At 34.6% G+C, this 26,343-nt stretch overlaps 3 protein-coding genes and 1 long non-coding RNA gene across 7 annotated transcripts in view; 2 read left to right on the top strand and 2 right to left on the bottom strand.

Moving 5' to 3' along the window:
* Positions 1 to 26,343, bottom strand: part of LOC136409657 (zwei Ig domain protein zig-8-like) — a 251,925-nt gene that overhangs the window by 146,380 nt on the left and 79,202 nt on the right. For 2 of the 3 annotated variants that reach the window (XM_066391322.1, XM_066391324.1), the window contains exon 1: positions 9,674 to 9,916. The exons of the other annotated variant lie outside the window; for it this stretch is intronic. The gene's annotated coding sequence lies outside the window, so the exon portion shown is untranslated. Of the gene's footprint in view, positions 1 to 9,673; positions 9,917 to 26,343 lie in introns of those variants that run through there. 3 annotated transcript variants of the gene reach the window in all.
* Positions 16,684 to 24,337, top strand: LOC136409661 (uncharacterized). Of its 2 annotated transcripts, XR_010752189.1 has the most exons (4): positions 16,684 to 16,945; positions 17,009 to 17,222; positions 23,982 to 24,067; positions 24,158 to 24,337. It is a non-coding gene; the product is annotated as an uncharacterized lncRNA (long non-coding RNA). The 2 variants fall into 2 exon arrangements; XR_010752188.1 differs by having other exon boundaries at positions 23,982 to 24,337.
* bib (big brain) overlaps positions 18,356 to 26,343 on the bottom strand; it is a 55,574-nt gene continuing 47,586 nt past the window's right edge. Inside the window, exons 4-5 of the mRNA XM_066391305.1 lie at positions 20,239 to 20,458; positions 18,356 to 20,182 (exon numbers count right to left, since the gene is read on the bottom strand). Of these exons, the coding sequence (XP_066247402.1) occupies positions 19,169 to 20,182; positions 20,239 to 20,458 (1,234 nt within the window). The 3' untranslated portion in view covers positions 18,356 to 19,168. The remainder of the gene's footprint in view (positions 20,183 to 20,238; positions 20,459 to 26,343) is intronic.
* LOC136409651 (carboxypeptidase N subunit 2-like) lies at positions 24,518 to 26,133 on the top strand. The gene has a single exon (XM_066391310.1). The coding sequence runs from the start codon at positions 24,524 to 24,526 to the stop codon at positions 25,886 to 25,888; it is 1,365 nt and encodes a 454-aa protein (XP_066247407.1). The 5' UTR covers positions 24,518 to 24,523; the 3' UTR covers positions 25,889 to 26,133.

Here is a 26,343-nt window from a genome sequence, read left to right as displayed (position 1 = left end):
TTGAATTTTTGCAAGAAATTGATCCTTCTAGTTTCTATCGAATCTAATGTAACTTTGTTTGTTCTTTAAATGATTCGAGAGTTTCAGAGATTTTAACGAACAGTTTGCGTTATAAATATGCAATAGAACCAGTCGTGAAAGTTGATTTTAAAGGAAATTAAGATCTTTTCAACAACTCTTCATTGATTCTTCTCTTCATTTTCTATGTTCAGATTACTGTCGGCTATACCTCTATTTATTTCATAATAAACTACCACCCTGTATAAGCGATAGAATATTTCATTAAAAATTACTGAAAGACCGATCTTCAATATAGGGCTCGTCTTCTGCTATTGTTCGAACTTTCCAAGTTTGCGCAAGTTTGAAAGGCACAAAACGGCTTTGCACTGAATCATCAAAAACCATAACTTCCCAACCTAATTTGGTTTTATATTCGAATACATTTCTGCTTTCCTGAGCATGTTATCCCGCGACATATGGTGACAGAAAAAGCCATCCTTGGCGTTTTTATAATAAATATATATATTTATATATATAGTACGTATGTAGATATATATGTGTATATATATATATGTATATAGATTATATACATATATCAGGGCTATTCAAAGCATCAGAACAATAGAACTGCCGAAGAAGAACGATTTTTAATATTGGCGCAACCTGTACGAATTCAAATTCCTGGGAAATTTATTCTGAACTGCAGGAATAACGACCTCCTTGGCGAGAAACTTAATTATGTTTTCTTCCCACGATGTTATTTAATCTCGCGATAAAAATTCATTAAATAAAGCGGCGCGCTGCATCCATTGTGCACTTTTAAGATTACAAGTTTCATCGGAAAACGCTCTACTAATAACGAAGATCGACCGTATAGAGGGCGAAGAATTAAGGGCATGTAACGCAAAAGCCGAAGATTAATAAAAGCCCGAATCTGCAAATTAATTATACGAAAAAGAACAGGCATTAGACACACTTTAACGACGAACTCCTCAGAACAAACAATATTACCACACGCGAATCCTTTCCATTTAATAAGCGATCCGATACATTAAAACAAATAACAAAAAACGTGATTTACGACCACATGAGGTGATTTCTAATCTAGCAAAGATGTATTGGCACACGAGCAACGCGAGAGTTAATATTCTCTCGCGAGCGAAAAGCGGTTGCTCCTGGAGAAATACTCACATTTACATGTACACTCCCTGACAAAATTATAAGCCACCCCAATTTTTGACGATAATTATTAATTCTAATAGACAAGACTTTTTAAAATTAATTTAGGTTTTACAACATTGCAAATAATAAACAAAAAATAACTTTTTAATAACACAAATTTATTTCTGGTTCAAATACGAAATAAAATAACATTCCAAAGCGACAAAAACATAGATCATGCGCGGTTTTTAATCTTAATCTTGTTTAAAACACAATAATAATTTAGTGTTGGAATATTAAATCCCTTCTGTTATTATTTATCTGTTACTATTTAATGCAATGAAATTTAATTAAACAATGCCAGAAGGAAAAGTGTTGTTGGGAAGTGAGAAGAAGGTTATTGAAACTTTACACGAAAAAAATTGGACAATTTCAAAAATTGCTCGAATTTTAAATCGAAGTAGACACGTGATAAGGAATTTTGTTAAGCTGAACAATGATTATGACCGAAAGAAGAGCACAGGCAGGTATGTGGCAACAACTGTCCGGGAATGGAGAGCAATTCTACACCAAGCATCTAACTCAGCAGCCACTGCAAAGGAAATTTGTGAACAAACTGAAGTACAAGCAAACATCAGAAATATCCAACGCATTTTGCAAAAAGCCAGAGATTTAAAGTGATTAAAAGTAAAGACAAAACATCTTGTTTCAAAGGCCTACAAAGCTATCAGGAAGCGATTAGCAATTGAACATGTCTCATGGAAAAAGAAATGGAGACAACTTATTTTCAGTGATGAATTTTTTTTTTATTGGATGGTTTTAATTTGGATGGTATTGATGAAATCTATATTATTTTCATGATTTACGTAAGGAAAAATATTTTTAAACAAACGTCAACTGAGGGGAGGAGGTATCATAGCTTGGGTTGGGATAAAGTACTACGGAAAAATTTAATTAATATTTTGTTCGCCAAAAATGAACGCAAAAAAATATATAGAAGTTATTTAAGAACCTATCGTTGAAAGAGGAGAAGAGGTAAGAAGAGAGAAGTTCATCTTTCAGCAAGACAATGCACCTGTTCACACAGGGCGAACAGTGAAAAATTTTTTGAAGCCAAAAATATTTCAGTTTTACCTTGGCCAGTCCGATCACCAGATCTCAACGTTATTGAGAATTGTTGGGGAGAACTTTATCGAGCAGTTTATGCACAAGGAAAACAGTTCAACTCCATGAAGAAACTTAAGTCTTGCATTATAAAAAAGTGGGTCAATATTTAACAAGAATACATACAAAAACTTTTTAAATCGCTTCCAAATCGATTGGTAGAAGTCTTAAAAACAAAGGAGGATCATCACACCACTGAATAGAAAAACTGTAAAGACAATCAACAAATATAGAAAGGCTGGCCTATGTTTTTGTCGCCTTCGAATTTTATTCTACTTTTGTATTTGAACTAGAAATAAATTTCTGTTATCAAAAAGTTGCTTTTGTTTATTATTTGCAATGTTGTAAAACGGAAAATAATTTTAAAACATCTTGTCTACTAAAATTAATAAATATCATAAAAAATTGGAGTGGCCTATAATTTTGTCAGGGAGTGTAGGTCGAATCAGGATACTCAATGTTGATGCGGACCATTACCGAAGAGACTTGGCCACGTTAAACGAAAAAGCTGTGCTTTTATCACGATTTAGATCCCGCCTTTGCCAAAAATAAGCTAAAAAGCTTTATTAGCATTGTAAGTCTAGAAATCTAATACCATCTTGCGCGTTGTCACGTGGAAAATTGTTCGCAATATACATAGCGTATTATCCACGTGTATACGGGATTAGCCACGCAACCCGTTCATTAGATGTTTTTTTTACTTCCCACCATCAAGACCTAATGAAATTTGGTTTCAGGCTAGAATCGACCATTTTGAATTCAAGTAAAATATTTTCAAAATAGCGACACTTCTACTTATACCGGAAGTAGTTACCAACTGTTATTTTAAACGGAACCCATTAATTTTTTGCCATTCTCTGATTTTTCGTTCAATTTTAAGGCCAGTTTATGTGAAGTATTTTATATTTAAAACTTACCCTTTCCGAGTTATGCTGAAAAATTTGAAAGTTTTGACAGCTACAAGATCCTACAGAAATCGGTATTGTTCCCTAACCACTACGAATCTTGGTGTCAATGTTCTAGAGCTTAAGGAGAACTTAATAAGCTACGTTTTAACGTATTTCAATTTGACAAAGTCTTCCACAACCCCCAAAACATGCCTCCGAAGTTTCATGGCTTCAAATCTCAATAACTTGCTTACGTCGAATGGAACACATTGTCCAGAGTCGGTTAAGGGAACCTTAATAATATTTGATATAGAATTAAATTTCACACTAGAAAATCCTTTAAGATACAAGGTGTCCTATTTGAAATAAGCAAGTTATCGAAATTTGAACTAATGCAATTTCGGAGACATATTTCGGTGGTTGTGAAAGACTTTTTGTCAAATTGAAATACGTCAAAACGTAGCTTATTAGGTCTTCTTTGAGTCTCAGAACATCGACACCGAAATTCACAGCGATTAGAGAACAATACCGATTTCCGTGAGATCTTGTAGCTGTCAAAATGTTTAAATTTTCCGGTATAACTTCGAAACGGTAAGTTTTAGATATAAGACACTTTACATAAACTGGCCTTAAAATTTAATGAAAAATTAGATAATGGCAAAAAATTAAAGGGTTCCGTTGAAAATAACAAAGTTGGTAGTTACTTTTGCTATAAGCGAAAGTGCTGTCATTTGAAAATATTTTACTTGGATTCAAATTTATCGATTTTAGTTTGAAGCCAAATTTCATGGGGCCACAATAATAGGAAGTAAAAAAAATTCTAATATACGGGTTGCGTGGCTACCCTGGTATATAGGGTTACTATTTAAAAACTTAATAATCTTTAATGACAACCTCCTAATTATGATACCTTCTTTTAATAAAGTTTTGAAAAAAATCGTTTTTCGCTGGTATTAAAATATAACTATTATTCATATACAAATGTCATTCTTTCAAGCACCATTTGCATCGCCAAGCGTATTACTAGGAGAGTCACATGATAAATTCCAAATACTAACAACCCCTATAGCAAATGAAAGGTCATAACACTACAAATATTATCAAAGAAAGTCGGTAATTATATTTTTTAAATATGACAAAAAAATAATTCAGGAATATAAATTCTATTGGCATATAATAAATTTTTTATCTAGAATTATAACCTTCACTATGTGCTTGACGAATAATAAGTATACAATTTTCTTACCATGTTTAAAAATCTATAGGTAACCCAAAAATGTTGAACTGTGCACGGGGAAGTTTGTAGGAATACAGCTTATCCGTATCAGCAAGAACGCCGCACTTCCAAGATACGTGAAAACACGACTTATTTGTCTCAATTAAAACCAAAAGTAAACACTGTGTTCTCAATCATTTTAAGTTTTTATAATAAGGAATTGCCAAGTTTTAAGGGTAAGTTTTTCAATACCAGGGTGGGACAACTTCTCAATTTCTGGATTAAGTTCAGTTTCCCACGCTGGCCGGTTTTCAACAAGATAATTATAGAGATTAACTGTTTAATAATAAACTTCCTAGACCAATTCCAGTTTAAACGGAAGCCCTATGCTGCATTTTGCGATTATTTATTATGTGATGCATGCAATTAGGCGTTAATATAACAAATCGAAAAATGTCCGTTTTATCGATAAAACAAATTAAAATGAGCTAAAATATACAAATATTTCGCATTATTCAACCAAGCTTTTAATTTGCAAACGCAAATAAAAGGGTGAATTTAACAAATTGACGATCCCGCACATACCTATCTGTAATTAATACGAAATAATAAAATAGGGGCGGTGTTGTGCTTCCCCAATGATACTGGAAACATTGGAATAATAATATTTTCATTGCGTTCCTGTTGAATCCGTTATTAATTGAATAGTCCTATAATGACACGGAGGGAATTGAGGCAATTTGAATTTTCCAAAACCCTGTACACTTGGATTCTTCGGATGTTTGAAAATGAATGATCAAACTATATATGCACTTTATGTACTTCCAAGGTGACCCAGTTTAAGACGTTTTAAAGCTACAATATGTAAAAGGACAAAAATGAAGAGCGTCTCGCGATGTAATGCCCCATATAAGATCGCCTCGTGGCAAAAAATTCGGCCATCTTTTACAACCATGAAGTCTGGCAGTGACAAAACGCGGAAGGTTATCTTTTTAAAAGCTTTTAGAGAATTATCGCCTCCCTTCTAAATGTTTAATATACCCATATTAATAGCGCTCATATTTCTAAATTCCGCTGAATATACACAAGGGATAAATCTAGGGTGACGTTTTAAAAATAGGGATTACGTTACTATTTTAAACCCGCCCCCATGACGACGCTTTCCAACCCATCCAACTCATCATGTTCAGGTTTTCCATGAAAAGCTCCCCTCTAGCATTATGCCACACGACCGACATACCGGTATTATTTTTCTTGTTTAGCACATCCAGAAAACTACACCGCTAGGTCGTTTAAAAGGGTCTTTGTGCCTCAGTGGTTTTTAAATTATACCTATACCTCGACTACATTATGCCACAATCAACCGATTTATCCATATTTAATAACTGCGAAATTTCTATAGCCCTCTCCGGTACAGAAGCAGAGAACCTTAAAAATCTGGCATTTAACTCTTTTATGCGAACTTCAGATATCCTAATAAAATTAAATCCAATGAATTTTAACAAATAAATTTATCGATTTAAGCAAAAATCAACTCCTGAAAAATTTTTAACTTTTTTCAATTTTCAGATCAGGTCGTAATATCTCTTTTAGTTTCAGAGATACAGGTTACTTGCTTTTGTAATTTCGAAAATAATAGTGCCTCAAATTGCACTTACAACTATTTAGGACTTTAATCCAGTTCCCTATTTAGGATTTAAATTGAGGTGTCCGAGTTTCCAATTCTTAAAAATTTCGATTATTTCCTAGAAATCCACGTTTCAAACTTTGAAAACCAATATCTCGAGAATCCGCGGAGCATTCAATGGAACTAAGAATGGAAGATCCTCGAATAAAAGTGTTAATTGAGTAAAATATAATCAAACGACCCACGTTTTCAGAGATTCCAACGCTGAAACTGCAATTACTACTAACACAGACGTGACTACATCAATTAACTAAGAAAACAATTTCTAAAGAAAACAATTATGAGTATAATCAATCGCCTGATTAGCAGTGGCCACATTTAATTGGACATTGATTTGTGAACTATTTCCGGATATTCAATAAAGTGTGCTAGAATACTTTGAACCCCGGAAATGTGGCATAATTCCGGGAAATGAGGAAATGATTTCTATGTGAGGGCACATTTGTGATTTGTATGTTAAAGCCGAATAATCTGCCAGGAAAATGATTTGGTTGTAAGTATGATATGGTGTAAATTAGTGAGGAATGGAGGAGAACACTTTTCAAAGCCACGTTAATCACTAGGCATTACAAAAAATAAGCGAAGATTGTGAAGATCAAATTATGGTTTTAAATCAGGATAAAAGAGGTCCCATTCGAATTGAAAAGATTTGCTACGCGACATCCGGCTTAACCGAAAAAAGGTTTTGTTTAAATGAGCGCAGCCCGAAATCGCTTTAATGAAAATTCGCCAAGAGAAGTTCATTTATTTTCGAAATCGTCTTTGCCTTTGGATACTGTGTAATATAATCCCTCAATAATGGATCTGTATAGAGGAAAGAAAGATGTTTGGTGATGAAAGATAAGATGGTTCATCTTTTCTTTTAGGGTGACCAATGAGAAAATCTAAAACGCCTATGGAAAAAAATCTGTAATATCCATAATACTAAGGAAAAATGTGATGAGGAAGATTAGGTAAGAGCTTTCCCGTCTTTTCCACTTAGCAAATACCAAAGTACATACGTAATTTTATAAATTCTAATCTCAGCAAAGCGTCTCTATCGTGCATACATAAGACTCCCAGATTCCTTCCCTAGATTAACATTCGAAAGAATGGCCTCAAGGAAGGCTGTGCCCACACTAAAGAAGAAATAAGAATCATCGGGGAGTGCGACATAAACGTAAACATTTTTTAATTTGAAAAAATCTTTAACTGGTCGAAAATCGCACAAAGTAATTCTGAGATCACAAAGTGCCCATCCTTTCAAACAAATAAACAAGACTAGGAACTAGACCGTCCGATTTTGTATTCCTTTTAAATAAACAGAGATAAAGATGCTCTCACGTAAGTGGGTCAGCAAAAACGATTATGTCTCTACAATTCTGCCCTGAGGCACATATAAACCGATAAAGATAGAGCTATAACGCGGTTTAAACGAAAACATTATATCCGCTTTCATACTGCCCTCCTTTATCAATTTTACTGAAGTATTTGGCACGACAAGTTTTATACTTTTTAGTAACAGTAAAGATGTATTCAATTAATTCCTCTTAAGCCCCAGGCTTTGAATTTATCTCAAAAAAAGTCTCGAAACACCCGGATTTCATATTAAAATAAAAAAGGGAACGCGTGAAAATAAACACATTTATTCATTCATACTTACACTGTATGTTTTAACATTCAGGTTGGGACTTCCGAAACGGTGACGGTTAGTAAATAAATTAGAAAAAATCTCCCTCAAATATCCCGGGATATTTATTTTTAATAGCAGATTAAAAAAATCACGTTTAAGGTAATATATCTTGCTGTTTTCAACATTTTTTGACCCACATTCAAAACATTTAGTGTAATCCACAAAATTGACGTTTTCATTGACGTACTTCCTATATTGTATGCTCGGGGAGCAATTTGTAAATTCAAGTTGCCTGTAGTCGAGATTAAAGTTCTTGAAAAATGTTCATTAATTTGATTTGTTCAAAGCGATGCTCTACTCGATGTCTTTTTAGAAATTTGGATTGGTGTCCCTTTTCTCCCAAACTTCATGGAAATTTCAAATCGATTCCAAACATTTCGGAGACGATAATATCATAATATGCATGCATACCACACAAGTGTTTCAAACAAGGATCAAAGCTACAGTGAAAAAGTATTATTTTAAGAAGGAACTTTCGGCAGAAATTAAATTCCTTTCAGGCCCGGTTTTATAAGTAAAACTTAATATATGCTCAACTTAAGCTTGAACTAACTTGAGTTGTCCTATAAGAATAACATTGCTGTTATAAATGAAGCTAATTGGTAAGAAGTGTTCTTTGACAACGATAGATTCCTTATAGGAGTCAAGTGAATTAAGCATATGTTAAGCTTTACTTGTACAATACAACCTCGGTGTAGTAATTTTCCTTTTTAGAGGTAGTGTCCAATAAAAGGAGGCTCGGAATAATCATATCTTCTCCCTTCTCAAATTCGTTTACAAAAATCAGGACTTTGTTCAAAAATGAAATTAACGATGGCTGTTCGAACTTGACGAGGTGTCGAATTAGATATTGCTCTGTCGACTGAGACAAGTTCTTGTGATGTATAGAAAATCGTCCATTAATGAGGGATTTTGCAAATTTGATAAGTTTCGTATTTGTATCGAACGAATCCCACTGCGCTAAAGCAATGTTTCTTGAAAATCAGTGATAAGCCAGATTCATCAAATAGTGCACGCTCCAATAAGTCCGTTTTCTATTCTGTTTCCTATATATTTTTGCAGATATCGCATATTCAAAACAACTGGCATCAGTAATGTACCAAGACCGACAGACAAGATCATAATCGAGCCTCTGTCCTCATCGAATTCTAATTATGTCAATTCGGAGTTGAGTGGACCTGCCGACATGAGGCTTCTATAACAGTAGGACCTCTGGGCTATGTCCCATATGGTGGTTATCTACATTAAATTTAATAAAAATCAGGATTAGTTCGTTCTGATCGGAAAGCACTGATGACCCGCACGTAGCTTTTTTTAAAAGTTCGTATGTAGGATTTGCTGTAAGGTATTTCAGGATCGTCGATTGGAAAAAGAGGTTTAGAAATCTCTCCAATTGTCAGAATTCCGGTCAAATTCCTGTAAACTTCCCAAAGTAAGCTTATTTTTCGTATTGCATATACCGCACACAATGATATCTTTCCCCAGTATAGGAAGTTCCTCTGAGATGCAATGTATTACATACTACCTAGACGGCAAACTGATACCGTTGCAAGCACTCTTTAATAAATAATAAAAAAGTATCGGCCAAAGATTAGAAAGACCACGTTTACTGAGATGCAGAACCCAATAAGAGAAAGTGCTCCGTACTCAGTTCAGACAAATGTGGTTCGTTTATTTTTCAAACAAGCAGTGAGCAAATTTTGCGGAAAGAGGGTTGCTTTAGTGCATTTATTATTACACCCCTTGTGCTCCGTTTTTTCGAAGTTAAACGAGGTGTGCATGACGTTTGCCCCTGGAGGTTCAGTCGGAGGCCAAGTTCGAAATTTCAGCCCTTCTACTGACGCCTTCGGGCAATTAATCCTTTTACCATACTACTATGTACGTACTTATTGAGTTTCGCCACTTTGAAACAAGTTTCGACTTCCTGAAACTATCACGAACCGTATACTAGACACAATCAACTATAGATCACATACAAGTCATCCCTCAAATCACAAGAAATGGAGTTCGTTCTCTCTGCGACGAACTCGGAAAATGCAATAAACACGACCTGTATACTATATGTTCCGGAAAACGTGGGCGAAGGCCTACTCACGGATTGGAAGTTGATCGTACACTAACTCCGGCCGAGTCGCGCGGAAACACTCCGGGCTCCGGAGTTTGCCTGCTGTCGGTTTTGGGCCCGCTCAGCGGCCTCTTCATACGAGAAACTCTCTTAATTTCAGTCTTGTAAGACAAAGACGGGATTTCTAACTACTGCCTTCATACTTTGAACACAAGGCCAGCCAAATGTATATAATCAGGTTCAGAAACTGGAGCCTAATTAAAAGAATAGACATAGACGGGTTCTTGAAGCAGGAAACAACGTTAGCGATTCAATTCACAAAACTAGATATTCTGAACTGTGAAGTTCTGATATTATAATATTAAGAATAGAGAGTAGGCATGAAAATCCAGACCGCTTGAGGTTCTACAATTATGGCTCAGTTTCGTGTTTTGCTCTATGAATCAGTGGAGATCAAAAAGTAATTAACCAATATCATATGGACGCGTTGGTAAACAGTGTGTTCGAAATAAATAAATACGTCCAAGATAATGGTCATAGATGCAGACCTTAAGAGAGAGTTAAATTGAAGAAAAATTGCGAATTCAAAGAAGTAAACGTATAATGCAAGCAGATCTACTGAATTATTTTTCGTTTTTCAGTTGTTTCGAAAAAACCGAAATATGGCATTGGATGGAATGGAGTAATGGAAAACACTTTTCAATTACAGTTCTTTATGATCTTCAACACGACAGTCTTGGTCTGATACAATGACAATTTTATTTTGTTGACAATAACCATCAACTTTTTTCCAAATATGGACCTGGTAAGTCTTTTGTCGATCACTAGTGTTAGGAATTTCATTCGTCTGTATAGTATAGGTCGACCTATACTTCTATATAATATAGGTCGAGGCCTTGCATATGTAAAAATTCATATTTTCGTAAAATAGGTCTTTATGTACACCGTCATTTCTTACATTTTTGCCACCTGCATAAAGGTTTTCGTTTTAATCTGAGAAAAAAGGTTAACTACAAACATTGTAGATAATTATGTTAGTATATCAATGTTTAGTGCAAAATAAAAAATTTGTATTTAGAGTGTTTCAAAAATGCGCGACATACCAAACTTATATGTTTTTAGATGTTTGGAGCACATTGTATGTTATTAGATTTTTAGATTTTATTCCAAATTATACGACTTTTTCCTATAACATATCCTATATCAAATGTTAGCCATTTTTTGATACATTTTTTATATTATGCATTGTACATCATAATATATAATATGAGGTGTAATATGTATACAATAATTGTGTAAGTAGGATAACTTTTTATTATAAATTTATTGATGTATGACACGTAGGAAGTAATATGGATCAGTTTAAAATTCCGGTAACAAGCTGCAGCAAACGCGGTAATGAAAAACAAGAAGAGCATATAATGTTATCGGTTACTGAAAATGCCGAAATATCACTTCGCGAAATTGAATGTACGACATGTATCGCAATATGATCAGCTGGGTTTGTTTTACACAAACAAAGTTACCATCCCTTTAAATTTATAGTTTGTCAGGGACTTCTACTCGATGATGACGAAAGACGAAGAACATTTTCCGATTGATATACGCGGAAACATGCAATTGATTTAAATTTTTCAAATAAATATATTTGATCAGCTGAGAGTCAAGAGGCAAATGCTGGAAACAGTAGAAGTAATAGGCATTACCGGTCCAAGAAGAACCCCATGTGTACGGGGTTGCGCACCACTAAGATAGTTTTAGATTTAACATGTGGGCTTTAATATTTCATTCGAATAATTCGAAAAGGTATTCGAATAATTTATTCTTTTCTTTATAAACATTTTACTTCAACGTGATTTGGAAGACACATTAAATAATTTTCCATATGCTTTAACGCATAACTATTGGTTTCGACAGAATGGCACAGACGCAAATAATACAAGAGTTGTGAAGGAATATCTATTATATAGTGGGATAGACACCCGTAGATCCTTGGCTTGTCTATCCTCGAGGCATCACCTCGTTAGATCCCTATGGTGAACATCTTTATCTTGGACATCCTGTATAAGTTTCCGCAGATCAAGTTTTCCATTTTAAAACTCTGACGGCCACATCCTGAGAATTCGTTGGAGGAATTGTCCTTGATAAGTGTTTTAAATGGATGGTTTGGACAACCACTATAAGCCTATGTAATACCGCAGTTGTAATATCTCTATTTCCGAAATTCGGATCATTTTAATTGCTATGGATGGGAAATTGAAAATGTCTCAAAATGGAACCTCTGGACATTTAATTTTTCAAACGCTTAATGACCCACAAATAAGGTATTCAGGATATAAACTATATCAGTCAATTAACCTGAAAAACAGTCGTAGAAAATTTTCCTGAAAACGTATTACTCATATTTCCTTAGAAATTCGCAGCGCAATGGCTTTAAAAATACTGCAAATTAATCGCCCCAATGAGCTCTATAAGTCTGAATAAACCAGGTAGTAATATCTCTTTTAGTTGCTGAGATATGGGGTCGGTTGGAAAGCTACCTTGAATATGTGTATCTCGAATTATATTTACACAGTGCCAGGACTTGAATTGAACTATCCAGGTTCAATATTGAAAATAATTGAATAATGCATATTTACGTCTTTTTCAATATAATATTAATGGTTTGTTGTTGGTAATGTCTTTATTATAGTTTATTCGTTAAATTTATGTAACAAAAACTAATAATGTCCATTAATAAAAGTAGCATTTTTCTCAATATTAAAAAATAAATTTGAAAAATAAATTAGATTAATTTATTATATAAAAATATCTGTCGGGATTATCACGCATATTCTAAATATCAAGGAATCGTGGTTAACTTTTCAAAATATTATTCATATACCGAGAGCAAATAAAAAGTTTAAATGCCATAGAATGTGTATTTATAGGTAATTAATAAAAATGTGTTTTGCTATTCAAAAAGCAAAAGTCGGTGCTAATTGCGGTCAAATGTGAAATGGAGTATAATATTTGATATGAGCAAAATTTTAGTCCAATTATGTCATATATGTATGTGCTGTAAATTTCAAATGTCTGAAAATAACTGAGATTTTCCGACATTTTGAGACTCGAATATCTCGACAGGAAGGGCCCAAATTAAGAAAACTTTATAGAAAGATTCCTCCCTAAAATGGCTAGTAGAAGAACCTGGTAAAAGGTTTGACCATCATTTTGGAACACTCTGTATACATTTAATTTGAGTCACTAGGTATAGTTTGTTAGATTCTTTTTAATCAAAACAAGTGCATATCCTCCTCATCCTTTCAACTTTTTTGCTTAAATTTAGACAGATAACAACAAACACGATGTTGAAGTGGTGAAAAGATATTCAACTAAGGACATCTCCATTATGTTACCTAGGCAATAGTTAGTAGTTATCGAGTTATTATCATTCACAAGAAATATATTTATTTAAATTAAAATTACCTAGTCGAAAATCCACTTATTATTTTTTTGCACATCTGTTGATAAACAAAATTCATAATAATATTTGAAATAATAATGTAATATTTAAAAATCTGTGGTTGAAAATGAAATAAAACAAAAATAAACGGAAAGCGTAGTCGTAAAGCATCGCAATTGAGTATGCCCAAAAAAAAAGTATTGAATTATTTGTTGATTTTGAATAAATTGTATATTTGAGTTTCTAGTTCTAGTAACCCAATTTATTTAAACGTAACACAGTTTCATGTATTAAGTTTAAATAAATTATTTATTAATCTAAACTAACCTGAACTAAATAAAAGATATTGCTATTGTAATATTTATTTAATAACATTTAAAAAACTATTGGGTATTTTTAAAAATTGAGTAAATATTACTTTAAATAAAACAATTTGAATTGTTATAAATAATTGTAACAATTTAACTAATTAAATATGTTTTTTAATTAAGAAAATTGTTGCAAAAAAAAACAGGTTATTTAAGAGTTTTTCTCAGTGTTAGTTTCAGATACAACTCAATAATTTTGCGATAATGAAGCTCTTTCTATAAGAAAGAATGTCACCTACTATGACGGTGTGGTATATGGCCTTTTTTAACTATACAAAATTTTCTAACGAACTAAGTGAATCACCCTGTATACTACTTTTTGCCACTATTCCACTTTGACCGTCGATTCCTCGAGAATTAGTATTCCACATTCGTTTAAAAAAATGCACCAAATTAATCGTCTCAACGAGCTTTTGTGACCTGTTAGATGCATGGCGGTTTCGTTTTAATTGATTTTGTGTTTAACAGTCTGACCGTGTTGTTTTATTGTTGTCGTCTAAAGTAAATGTTTTAATCGTTACGAAGTGCAGATTGTTAGCGAACCGGGTATGGGAAAGAAAAAGTTGATTAAACATTTAACCGAATGCCCAACTGGGAATACGCTAGATATGAATAATACGATCATCAGCAAATTCATGTTCATGCGAAATTTGTAGGAAGCAAATAGGCGGCAGTTGCAATGATGCCAGCAGGATTTTGATCAATATTTGTTGTTTTTTTTTTCTTTTTTTAACGTTGAAGAAAAGTCGCGGATATTGATTCGTGTGGGCGGTGCTTATTTTTTTAAGCCGGGAAAACAAAAGCAGTCGTCGCATCGTTAGTATTATCAAAAGATGATATACGATTTTCATTTCCACAATCTTTTTTTCAGTTTCGGAAACGTGTTCATTTTTTCCCGCTTTGGCCGTTATCTTTCATAATTAATATCCATTTTCCCCCGGGATGACACTTTACACCGACTTTCGCCATTTTACGCCATTTCATAGTTGAGCAAAAAACCTTTTATGCCATACGAAAACATTTTCATTCTGCGGCAATTACTGACTGTTAATGTGATCTAATTAAACACCTTGTGTTTTGAAGCTTCTAATTAATTGCCGCCGGGATTTTTAATTTCGCAAACAAGTGCCCTCTTTTGTTCTCGTTCATATCTTAAATCTTTACATATTTCATCCTAGCGTTTTTTAGTCAGAATCAGGGGGGGTCAGATATATAGACAGGACACAACCCTTTCACTGGAATTTGCTTTAAAGGCAACGTATAAACATGAAGAAAACAGAGCACACCTTAATAATTAATAATAAGGGGGAAATTCTAGTTGGGCGAAAGTTTAGATAGCTTGTTTATTTGAGAGACAAACAGCACAACTTCAAGGAGGCACTTGAAAGTTTGCACCTTTTAATTTTGAACTTTCAAGTGCAGCCAAGGCGTACTAAAATGTTTCTTTTTAATCTCTATTCCGAATGCTAAGATGGAAAGTTTTGTTTCGATGAATATATACATAACTAGTTTTCCGATTTCCTAAAACCGGAAATGTAAAATATGAAACCGAGTCAATTTGATTCGGTTCAATTTTAGCCGTTTCGACGATTTGGAAGACTTTAACTGAGGCGAAGTGCGTTATAGAGACGTAGAATAAAATGGTGGTGATTGTTCTAAGCGGAACGGTATGAGGACACTCGGTATTATAAATCTTTCCTCTGCCAACTCCCAACAATAAGCCGGAATATAATAAAAGTTTTGCATCTATATCACCGTAAACTGGACAGATATTTAGAGGGATCGGCGTCGTTAATGTCCGCGGGTTAAAAAATCCGGCGTACACCTATATCCGCCAAAAAAAAAGAGTTGGTACATCTTTTCGATAAATTGTCTAGGAACACAGGATTTTGCCAAAGAAAAAAACCGAAAGGAACAATTGGGTTAAGTGTTTTGAGGGCGAACTTCCTTAACTTTGCCGAATTTGATAAATCAAAGAACCAAAGTCGTTGCGAAAACAACGTATGAGGCCCTACATGACACAAAAACCGTCGAGGTGGAATACCTTTGAGGAATTTTAGGTAGATTTGAGGCTTGGAAAAAGTGAATCATTTTAAATTTGGATACTAGCTTGGAGCCAACATTAATACTGAACGGTGTTTTAGGGTAACCAAGACATTTCGTCGTGGTCGCTTGCCGCAATAATCAATACCGAGGTAATAAATCATCAGGGAGATTCGCACTAAACACTGTTTATTATTAACTGGAAGGGGAATTAACTTGATTTCGTCTTAAACGACCTTCTGTGGTGTTAAAGTTTCTATAAACATTTAAATAAGGGACTGAAAGATATCTAGAGGTACCTATAATCCCTCCTCCGTGAAAATAAATAAATCCCGTATTAAGCGAAAACAATCGCCTGAATGGAAACTAAAGGAAAATGGTTTACTAACGTTAAGACTGACAAACAAAGCTAAAAATCCAACTGAAAATGAAAGCATGCACTTGGTAAACAGCGAGTTTCCACTTGGAAACACTTTGCGTTGGTGTTACGCCACTATATAAATAGTTGTTATTAAATCTTTCGTCTTGTCCGTGATGAACAAAATCCGTTCTTTGTACCTATAGGTTGTAGCTCGTATAAAAGAGCCAAGTCCACTTCACGTATCTAAAGTCATCCATATTAATATTGAATATCTTTTCCGCCTTGTAAACTATCTCTTAAAGGCCTCAAACAAGTTGAAAAATTCCACGAAAAACTTGTTTCCTATAGTTACGTCCCTTGAAAACACGAACGACCCCTTTTCCTACTACGAAATAAGTATGTATAATGCGAAAATGATGGCTGCAGATATTTAGAGCAGCTCTCCTAATATCTCTGAACGTAATCGGTACTAATACCTACTTCGGGATATGGGTCATCAGGAGAATTCTCCTTTTCCTTCCTTTTCTAGTCGCGTACAAATATTTGGTTAAACAAAATAAAATGGTTTTATTTCATTACGCGGAAGCACGAAAAACCGCATTCACTCTAATACATCAGTTTCTACTTATCATTATTTTTATAATTGAGAGCTTACAAGCAAAGTTACTTACATCAAAAACACAATAATGTGTTTCGTTGATGTCTTTATCATTATTTGTTATGTCATGCTCATGTCCGGTGAGATCCGGGACAGGACAATATCATTTATATGTGATTACTTAGTAGTAATATTGCAGGTCGCCAGGAGTGTGCTGCCACCTAAGTGAAATTACCGAAAATGTGGGATAGATTTTACAACGGTTTTAAAATCGATAGGTAACGTAACTACGATTTAAGCAATTGTCGTTAGATGGGGATTACATCATGTGTATCATCTAGCCTGGAATATCTGGATCTATAAAAATTACGAATCCTGGATTAAAGTACGCTAATTCACGTTATAAACAATAATTGATGTCATCGTCAGAAGTTCTTCTGGATGGTCAAACAATCATCTTCTCACATTACTTGGATGTCATAGGAGTCGGAGCACTTTAAGATCTGGACGCCGATTGAAGAATTATGGTGGAAGTAGTATCAGATGAGATGTCAGGTAAGTTTTGAGACAAGCAGTAACGGGTTTTGACAAATGGGAGATTATCCAGATTCTAGACTTTGTCGCCATTTTACGAATCGCACTTTTTTTAAATTTGTTGAAATCGATTACGAATATTTATAAAATTGGAAAACTGTTTGAAGAGCATCACTTATTTTCAAAGTATTAAATAGCAAAATATCAATAGCTCTTCGAGTTGCCAATATCAAAAGGAAATAGAAATTGTGAATCCACCATATTGACAAGATTATAATGCATACATTGATATACTATAGTTTATTCGATATTCTGACACTTCCCCAAAAAATTTTACATTGAGGTATTTACTTATTTTTTTGCCATTTTTTTCTAATATCTAAAAAAACTCAGATTATAGGTATAGCCCAGAACATTAAAAAAAAAGAGGAGTCTGCCTGTCTGCGCCGGTAAAATGAGTTTGAAAAAGGAAATTTTTAAAAATATCGAAATCGGTAATATTTCCTTTAGTTCCTAAGATATCTTCCGGATAATTTTCATATTTCTTCCCCATTTTCAAAGTGTCCTAAAATGCCTTGTGAAAGTTTGAGACCGACCGATATATGAGGATATTTCAGTCAGGTTTGTTCAGAAGTTCAGCGAAAAGCAACGCCTCAAAAATGTCGACATTTTTCTCCCAAAATTCCACAGTGCTGGTTGAGGTATGCACATCTTGCTTATTTTCAAACAATGAAAATGAGGCTAAACGAGGTCAAAGAGTACATCAATTAATTGTTGTCACGACGCGCTCGGAAAGCTCGTATAAACCGGGATGTTACATCTGTTTTCGTGTTCAAGATTCCATTAATTTTGATACCTATTTTTTTATCGTTTTAAACTATCTTAAGATGGCTTTTTTTAAATGGAGACACATAAATGAGACAATTAGGGTCAATTTAAGATCCAAATCACTAGTAAATGATAATCACAATAAAACCAATTCAGGTGCCTATTTAATTTTTACCATTTTTCAGAATTAATTGCCTCCATGAGCTTAATAAACATGAGTCTCTTCAAATTTAAATAAAAAAACAATTTTACTCCTAAACAATTTAATTAGTGCAAATTTTTAGATTTTACTTAATCATAAAACAAATAGAGTACAAAATTTCAACTGTAGAGGAAAGTTATAGCGAGCCAATTAAAATTTGGGTATCAGGTGACACCTTTAAGAAATTGATGACTACTAATTTGCTGGCTCATAAGAAATTGATACACTACAGAGAATTTTGCCAGCAAATGGAGTTAATTACCGCCGTGTTGCAATGGAGTTAATTACCATAAAACTGAGCTTTTGAGAGGGTTTTTCCGTTAGATGTATAAAAAAAACATTTAGAATATGCCCAGCTAACATCCCGCATGCCGGCAACATTCTGTGCAGTGTGTGCATTTCTTATGGGTCAGCAAATTAGGGATACCGGGCAAGGATTTCTTGTCAAGTTCTTTTAGATTTTCAGAGTTTACAAAATCGAAAGTGTTATTAAAATACCCCTTACTAAGGAAGAGGTACTCCCTCCCAGCTTAGAATTTTTTACAGGTATAACCTTAGAACTACAAGCAACAACAATTTGTACATATTACTACATTGTTAAAACAATACCTACTACAAAAAGAAACATGTATATACAACAGTCTTAGTTCCTACCACAGATTAATTGAGTAGTCTTTTAATGGTCTCACTTGTTTGTGATCTAAACAGTTCGATTCGAAGGTACGATCAGGACTTCATTCACATTTCGACACATGATATATTTAGCTTATTTGAATACCCGCTTTTGCTGCGTCGTGTAAAAATTCATCGATAAGAATGTCACAAACTTTCTTGAATTTCACTTGCTCATGCAATTGAGCATAACAATATTACAAAGGAAATATATTTCGTTTATCTACACCGGAATTGCACTGCCACAGGCAAATTTCTCAGTTAGTTAATACTGTGGGTTTGGCGAATGTTGATGATGATAATTACTAGAGTTCGTACCAGAGCCTTGTCCATTTTGAGGAGGAGGCGGTCTATTTTGAGTAGAACTTCCTACTACGGTCCTGCTTTCTGGGTACTGTCCATTATTTGGCTGTTTGTGCTGTTGCTGCTGCAGATTCCTACTCTGCGATCCCAGCATAGCGTAAACCGACTCGGGTCTCCGATTTCGTTGAGGGGGAGGATTATTTTCAGAGCTGTCTGAGCTTGAGGGTAAATTATTCCGGGGCCCATACAAAGGTTCCCCTGCAGGAGCGTAATTCTCTCTCCTTTGTCGTTCATTTGTTGAATAATTGCTCTCTCTAGCGGGCCTTTCACCAGCGCTATTATAGGTACTATTCGAAGTCGTTCCAGGAGTCACTCCTCTAATGCCATATACCTGATCTGTTCGTTGCTGCAGCTGATTCTGCACATTTTGATTCTGAATGTGACTCTGTTGGTTCAAACGCATGGGATACAAGGACTGCGCCGGAACCAACGGTCCGGGTTTAGGCAGAAGTTCTCTATTAATGGCCGTGTTGGATTTTGTGTAAACAGATTGGGATCTATTGAGGTTAGCTCGCGTAAGAGGAGGGCTTCGGCAGAGTGATTTTGTACCTCCATAAATTGATTCAACTCTTTCCAATCTTGCTGGAGGAGCAGAAAAGACACTGGCACAATAATTAGTCCTGGTGTCAACTCCACTGGCCGACCTATATGTGTTATATGTGGAACCATGGAACTTGGGTACCTGAGGCTTATCCAGATCGTCGTAATTTAAATCATCTTCTGAGGGCAGACTAGAAGTTTCATCTTCCTGGTTAATTTTCAATTTCTTCGCCCTATTAGGGTTGAAGATGTATTCGTATGCCAGTCCAGAGGCCAAACCACCCAATAACGGGCCAAGCCACTCCACCCAATGCGCTTCCCATTTATTGAGAACAAACGCCGGCCCGAGAGCGCGTGCTGGATTTAAATGTGGCATCTGTAATGGATATTGTTATTAAAGAAAGAAAAAACTGTATTTAAAAAAATGCTTACAAAAACAAACGAGCAGGCGCAGTAGGTGGCGCCGATGGTTATCGCGCTGGTCCCTAGGTATTTCCGATAACTGTCCATTGACATGAAATACGAAAAGACCACCAAAAACGTCAATGTAAATTCGATTCCGAAGCGTTCCCATGATGTGAAGATATTCGATGGGTGGCCAATGGCCGAAGATAGGTTTTCTTGCGAGCTGTGGTAACCAGGCACTGTCACTCTGAAAAAAATACCACGTTTCAAACAAGTGCGATTATAACTAACACATGTGGACACTAAATAACGCCTTCGTCCCTTATGGCTTCCAGATGCTGAAATGTGACTAAAGTAGTATTATAATGAAGGAAGCAAATGGGATTTGGATTGACTTTCGTTTAACTGAAACCTTCTATAGAGAAACACGACGTATAAGGTTGCATTCTTTCTATATTAGACTGAGTGGTACAAAAAATCAAAACATTATACAAAGTGATTTCTAATAGTTTTAACTACGTATTGAATGTTGAATAAATACGAAATGTTTTGGCATATATTGTGCATTACTCGAAAAAGAATTCCACGTGACGCAAGGAAAAAAATTAATACAGATTTTTTTTCCTACAAAATTGAACAAATAGTTCAAAAATATTTCTTCGTTTGATGAAAATCGGTGGTGTATCAATAAAACTTAAATATTCTGTATTTTTTCAGATAATCGTTTTTGAAGTATAAAGTTATTAAAATCTTACAATTTTTGCAAGAGCTGCTGATTAGTCATCTGGATAATTAATTGATAAACTTAAAATAAAAATCAATTTATTAATATTCTCTTCTTTAATTTATCAGATCTGTTTTAACTATATTACTGTAACTTTGCATATTAATGCTACTAACGAATTAAGTAGTATTTTTATTTGACTTTACTTTATTGTACCTATATTGTAGTATGGTGCGTTAAGTTCAATCGATAGTTTTTTTTGAGACGATAGAGCACCTTTTAACCACAAAATTACAAGACCTCAAACACCCTCTATAATTTATGAGGCAAACCAAAATATGTGATTCAAATTTTCCGCAGCCAGTAAAAATGACCTTTACATTTGTTTTAAAACAAAAAGAAGTCCTAGCTTTTTAACGGGAAAATGTTTTTATGTGACCGATAGTATCGTAAATTATAGGGCATAATGGGAAAATTAAAGCTATGTCGATAATTCATATGAAAAAATTCCTATCTCGCGTAATCGACTTAATAATACCACGATATTTTGTATTGAAGAGTGTTGAAGTACGAATTCAAAGGCTTAAATATGATTGCAAAATAAAACCAATTTACATCAAATGTTTATTGATATCAAAGAAACAGTTTAAATATTGATTACAATTAATTGCTTAAACTCTTTACAACTATTAGTAGAATATTAAAAATATTTGATAGTTTTAATACAAAATATTTTGCTGATAAATATTATAACGGAAAATGACAAACGTAGAGTTAATTTAAAAAATAAAACATCTTACGGAGAATTGATAATGGAAATATTTATCTAAGACGTGCCTCTGATATTTCAATACTTACCTAACGTTTTTTTTAATAATCACCTTTTATAAAGTTAAGCAAAAAAACATAGTCGAAATTATTGCAGGTTTTAAAGAAAAATATCGTTGAAATATACAAGTATAACATACAATATGATTCTCTTAAAAGGGAAATACGAGAGCGAGAAAAACTGTAATTTAAGACAAAGAATCACAAAACCAAGGCATATAGCGTAATTTTTAGGGATGAAAATTAAAAAGCCATATTGTCAAAAATCGGAACAAATACATCACTTCATAAAGCATGTTCTAAAATAGACATGTACTAAATTTCATTAAAAAATATTGCCCATTAATCTCTTTGGCGTAAATTACATTATTATGCATTTATTTTATAGGATAAAATAAGCCAAGAAATGAAACGAGAATAACTCACTTTTATTCGCAACCAGATTCCACAAAATTGTTACTGTAGCTGGAAGAACAGAAAAGCTAATCAAATTCTCGTCGCTTCCCCTAATCCGCAATTAATTTTAAGGTACTAGCCATATTTTTGTCGTATGTTGGCTGTTACTTTTCTCAGTTAATCTGGATTAACGTTTACACATGCTTCAGTTATTCTAGCTCGTAGTTCTTTTCTGACAGCGGTTTCGACTTATAAGTATGTTATTTAAGAATGCCGCAAAAAAGTCGAGTGGTGTCACATCCGGTAAAAGAATAGACTTCAAGAATTGTTAAAATAAGATCAAATTTTTTAAATTAAATTTGATGTATGTCCATTTCAAAAGGCATTTAATCCCGTGATCGACTTAGATTTTTTTGTAAAAGTAATTGCTAATAGGATTCCCTTATTTTTCGTCTCGAAAAATAATGCAAGTACGTCCTGATTTTTGTAGCAAAAATGTGACACATTGTTCTAAGATATCGTTTTTCTCATCTTACAACATAAAAAAAGTTAGTCAACATCAGACAATAAACACAAATTTTTCCGGAAAAAAATTTAGAGTTGTTCCGAGGATATTCGGAAAAAACGAAATTTTGCAAAACTGTTTTTCCTTTCTCTCGACCTTATTTAAAAACATATTTTTGGAATAAGGACGTCATCTTTTTTAATACAAAGAAACAGTTTTTTTTTTTAATTAAATATTGGTTCTGTTATCTCCTGAAGCCAAGGACATATGACACGTGGCGAGAAAATCAACACATTAGTGAAAAATGATTTGAATAAAAAATATCGGAAATTTGTCTCTTTGCTGCTCATCAGTTTTTATATAAATCTTTCTTCGTCTTTTTAATAGACTTCTTGGTGAAACCTTCGAATTAATTTACTCTGTCATTTGATTTTAATTAATAGTATATATTGAAGTAATAGTTTTTTATGCCCGACAAAACAATAAGTTAGACAAAAAAATATTTATGTCAGAGCCAGTATACATGAGAGGGGCAGGATTTTTTTATGGATATTGGTTGTTGCTGACTGTCCCGATATGTGTAATTGGTCGTTGGCTGAGTTCACGAGATATAACAGAATTCAAATTTAGTAAAAAAACCCGGCCGCTTTAAAAAAATAAAGTTGATGGTGGAGGCGTAACGTTGACACGTCGGATATAAATTCTCCTAATGCCGTTTTGTAGGTGATGAAAATTTATAATGCGGCAAAGTGTCCTTATTCTAAAGATATATTCTTAAATAAGATCTTGAATAAAAAAATAATAAAACTTATTTTAAAAATTTTTTGTTTTTCTTTCGGATAATTCTGAAATCAGTCGGGCTTTCCCAATTCTCAAACTGGCATATTGTTGAGTGGTCCAATGCGCAACTTTGACAATAATGATCTTGCTTATGTTATGGTTTCCGAGATCCCAATTGTTATCCTCGAATTTGGATCACCCTGTACATTATCGACTTGTAGATTATCCCCGCGGTCATCATCATCACTCGCATTTCACCCTCCCTACATTCGATGACGGGACGAAATCCCGCCCTAATTAAGTTGATCGTGGCAAGTGCGGTGGTAAGAACTGAATTAAAAAGCGGTTGGGGTTAAAAAGTTTCAATGTCCGTATCATATGCGAACAAGTGCAATTTAATGATTTGAGAATGGCACTCTTGCACATTTTTTGGGGCGAGGGGATCTGTGTTTGCTTTGTGCGCCACATCGGCCCTAGAAATATATTTTCTTCTTGATTCTTAAACATACTAAGGCGTTAAGAACACGACGATTTTAGCAGAGCATTTCGGAGTCCCTCCCCAGCATACGAAGGATGGGACCAAAAAATCCGACAGATGTTGATGCCCTGTTATAACTACACAGGTAAATTACGCTCAGGTAGAGGAAGGTTCTTTTCTACCGACCTTCTTTTGTGTAATAAAATTAAATATCACACATAAACGGGCCTTTCAGAGAGGCTCCTCGACATGGTCAAAACTATAATGACGTATAGAGGGAAAAACTATGGCCATTTCCTGCTAAGGCACGCCTATGGTTGGGACGAAGAGGAAGAATGTTTTAAGAACAGCTGAAGCCGATCAGGGGGCAGGTGATAGTCGATCTTTTGCTTGACAGATGGTCCCGGATTTCAGATCGAAGGATTTTTCGACGAAGGCCGAAGTATTTGAACATTCTTTTGTACTTTGCATAGTCCATACTTTGTGCCGCTAATATTGCGCACGTAGTTTTTATAATCTTTGTTAAACGGAAATGCATGTAACAATAATTGATAAATATGCTTGGAAAATTAGTAATAATCAATTAGCAGCAACAGCAGCAATGTTGAGTTATCAAGTTTTTATTTGCTCTATTATATTCACTTTAACCAGCTCCTTTACCCCCAACTGTGTTCGTGATAATCAGTTTAGGTTTTACACTTTTCCAATTAAGGGATGTTCCAACTTGTTTATTGAGAAATGCAGAGATCATCCGTCAGGTTACTTGCAAGCCCTCGGAACTTCGTCTCTAGTGAAAATTGGTGCCACCGACGTGATACCTACATGTGCCTTCCATAGGGTTAGAGGCTTGAGATATATTTTTGGAGTAAATAGCGGTATTAAGGTATTAGCCAATGGGGCTTTCATAGATCTAAGTCAAATGGAATCTGTGAACTTGGCCTTTAATTCTATTGCCGAGATACGAAAGGGAGTGTTTACAAACGTGTCAGTGCTGTCGATGGATTTTAGCTGGAACAAGATTTTATTTGTCGATCCTGAAGCTTTCGCCAGTGTTCATGGATTGAAACAATTAAACTTAAGCAGAAATTCCTTATTCACACTTCCGGTCAGTTTTTTCCCCCGGACTTTGGTCCATTTGAATGTGTCCCATAACCTATTGAGTAGAATTGTCGTCAATTCCAGAAGTTTTAACAACATTACCGACTTGGACTTTAGCAATAATTTAATCGACAAAATTGCTCTACTTTTTTCATACCCAGTAAAACTTGTCGACCTCGAAAACAACAAGCTGCGAGATTTTGATTATATCGAGTTGACCTCTGTGGAGTTATTCAAAATTGGACGAAACCGCATTGAACAAATGCCTCAATACTTAGAAAACTTGAACGCTAACTTCATAGACATTAATGAGAACCCCTGGCAATGTGACCAATTGAACCTTTTGTTCGAACAGTTGAATTCATTAGGCACACGTCTCATCCGTAAAAATACCAGCACAGCTGATTGTTTTTCCTTAAATGGGACAATTCTTTATCAAAGGTCAATTGATTGCACTGAAGACTATGACTGTCCAGGGTATATGTCTTGCAGAGCTAGAAAGTGCTGGGAGTTTTGCGAACACTCTATGTGCCACAGAACCAGCAACTGCGAAGCTAAGAACCATAAATTCACCTGTAGATGTCCAGAAAAGTTGCTCGCCGACCCAATGGATGTTTCTGGAGAATGCCAGAATGTGGAGTGCTTTATGAACGAACAATGTGGCGCAAATTTGATATGTAAGGACAGAAAGTGTATGGAAGATATTTTATTCAGTACAGCAAAAAGACTAGGTGGACAGGAGACCGTCGATTTTCTAGGTGAAGATGCCCTAAACGTGGAACCTGAACTACCTTGGTGGTACGATACGATTCCAAAACAAGAACCTTCATTGCCAGTCCATTCTGCTGGCTCATCCACGAAGCAATAAAAATTTAAACAAAACTTTCTCGGCCCCTCTAATGGGAATAGACACGTGCCGCATTGGCCCTATTTCGGCTACTGTCAAGGGATTACTTAAACATCAACCCTAAGTACGCACGCCTATCAAGATCACCGTGAGAACGTGTAATCGGTCAGCTAACAGTTTAAATGTCGGTAATGAACCTTATTTAAAGTCCCTTTATGTGCTTTTGAAGGTCTGAGGAGGGATATTATGTTTATAATTTTTATTGTGAGTAAACTATTATAATATACTACTAATATATTCCTAATAATGAAATCAATACTTATTTTAATAATCTACTAGAAGTTTTTCTCCCATCATCGCCTTAATGCTTAAAAACGCTACTAGATGATGGCCAATTACCTGACCAATAGCCAGCGGTTAAACCGATGCAATTAACCTATAAAAATCTCATTGCCCTAACTAAAGATCAGTATAAA

This window comes from Euwallacea similis, chromosome 6 (assembly GCF_039881205.1).
Source record: "Euwallacea similis isolate ESF13 chromosome 6, ESF131.1, whole genome shotgun sequence".
Lineage (NCBI taxonomy): Eukaryota > Metazoa > Arthropoda > Insecta > Coleoptera > Curculionidae > Euwallacea > Euwallacea similis.
This window is presented reverse-complemented; position numbering and strand designations above follow the sequence as displayed.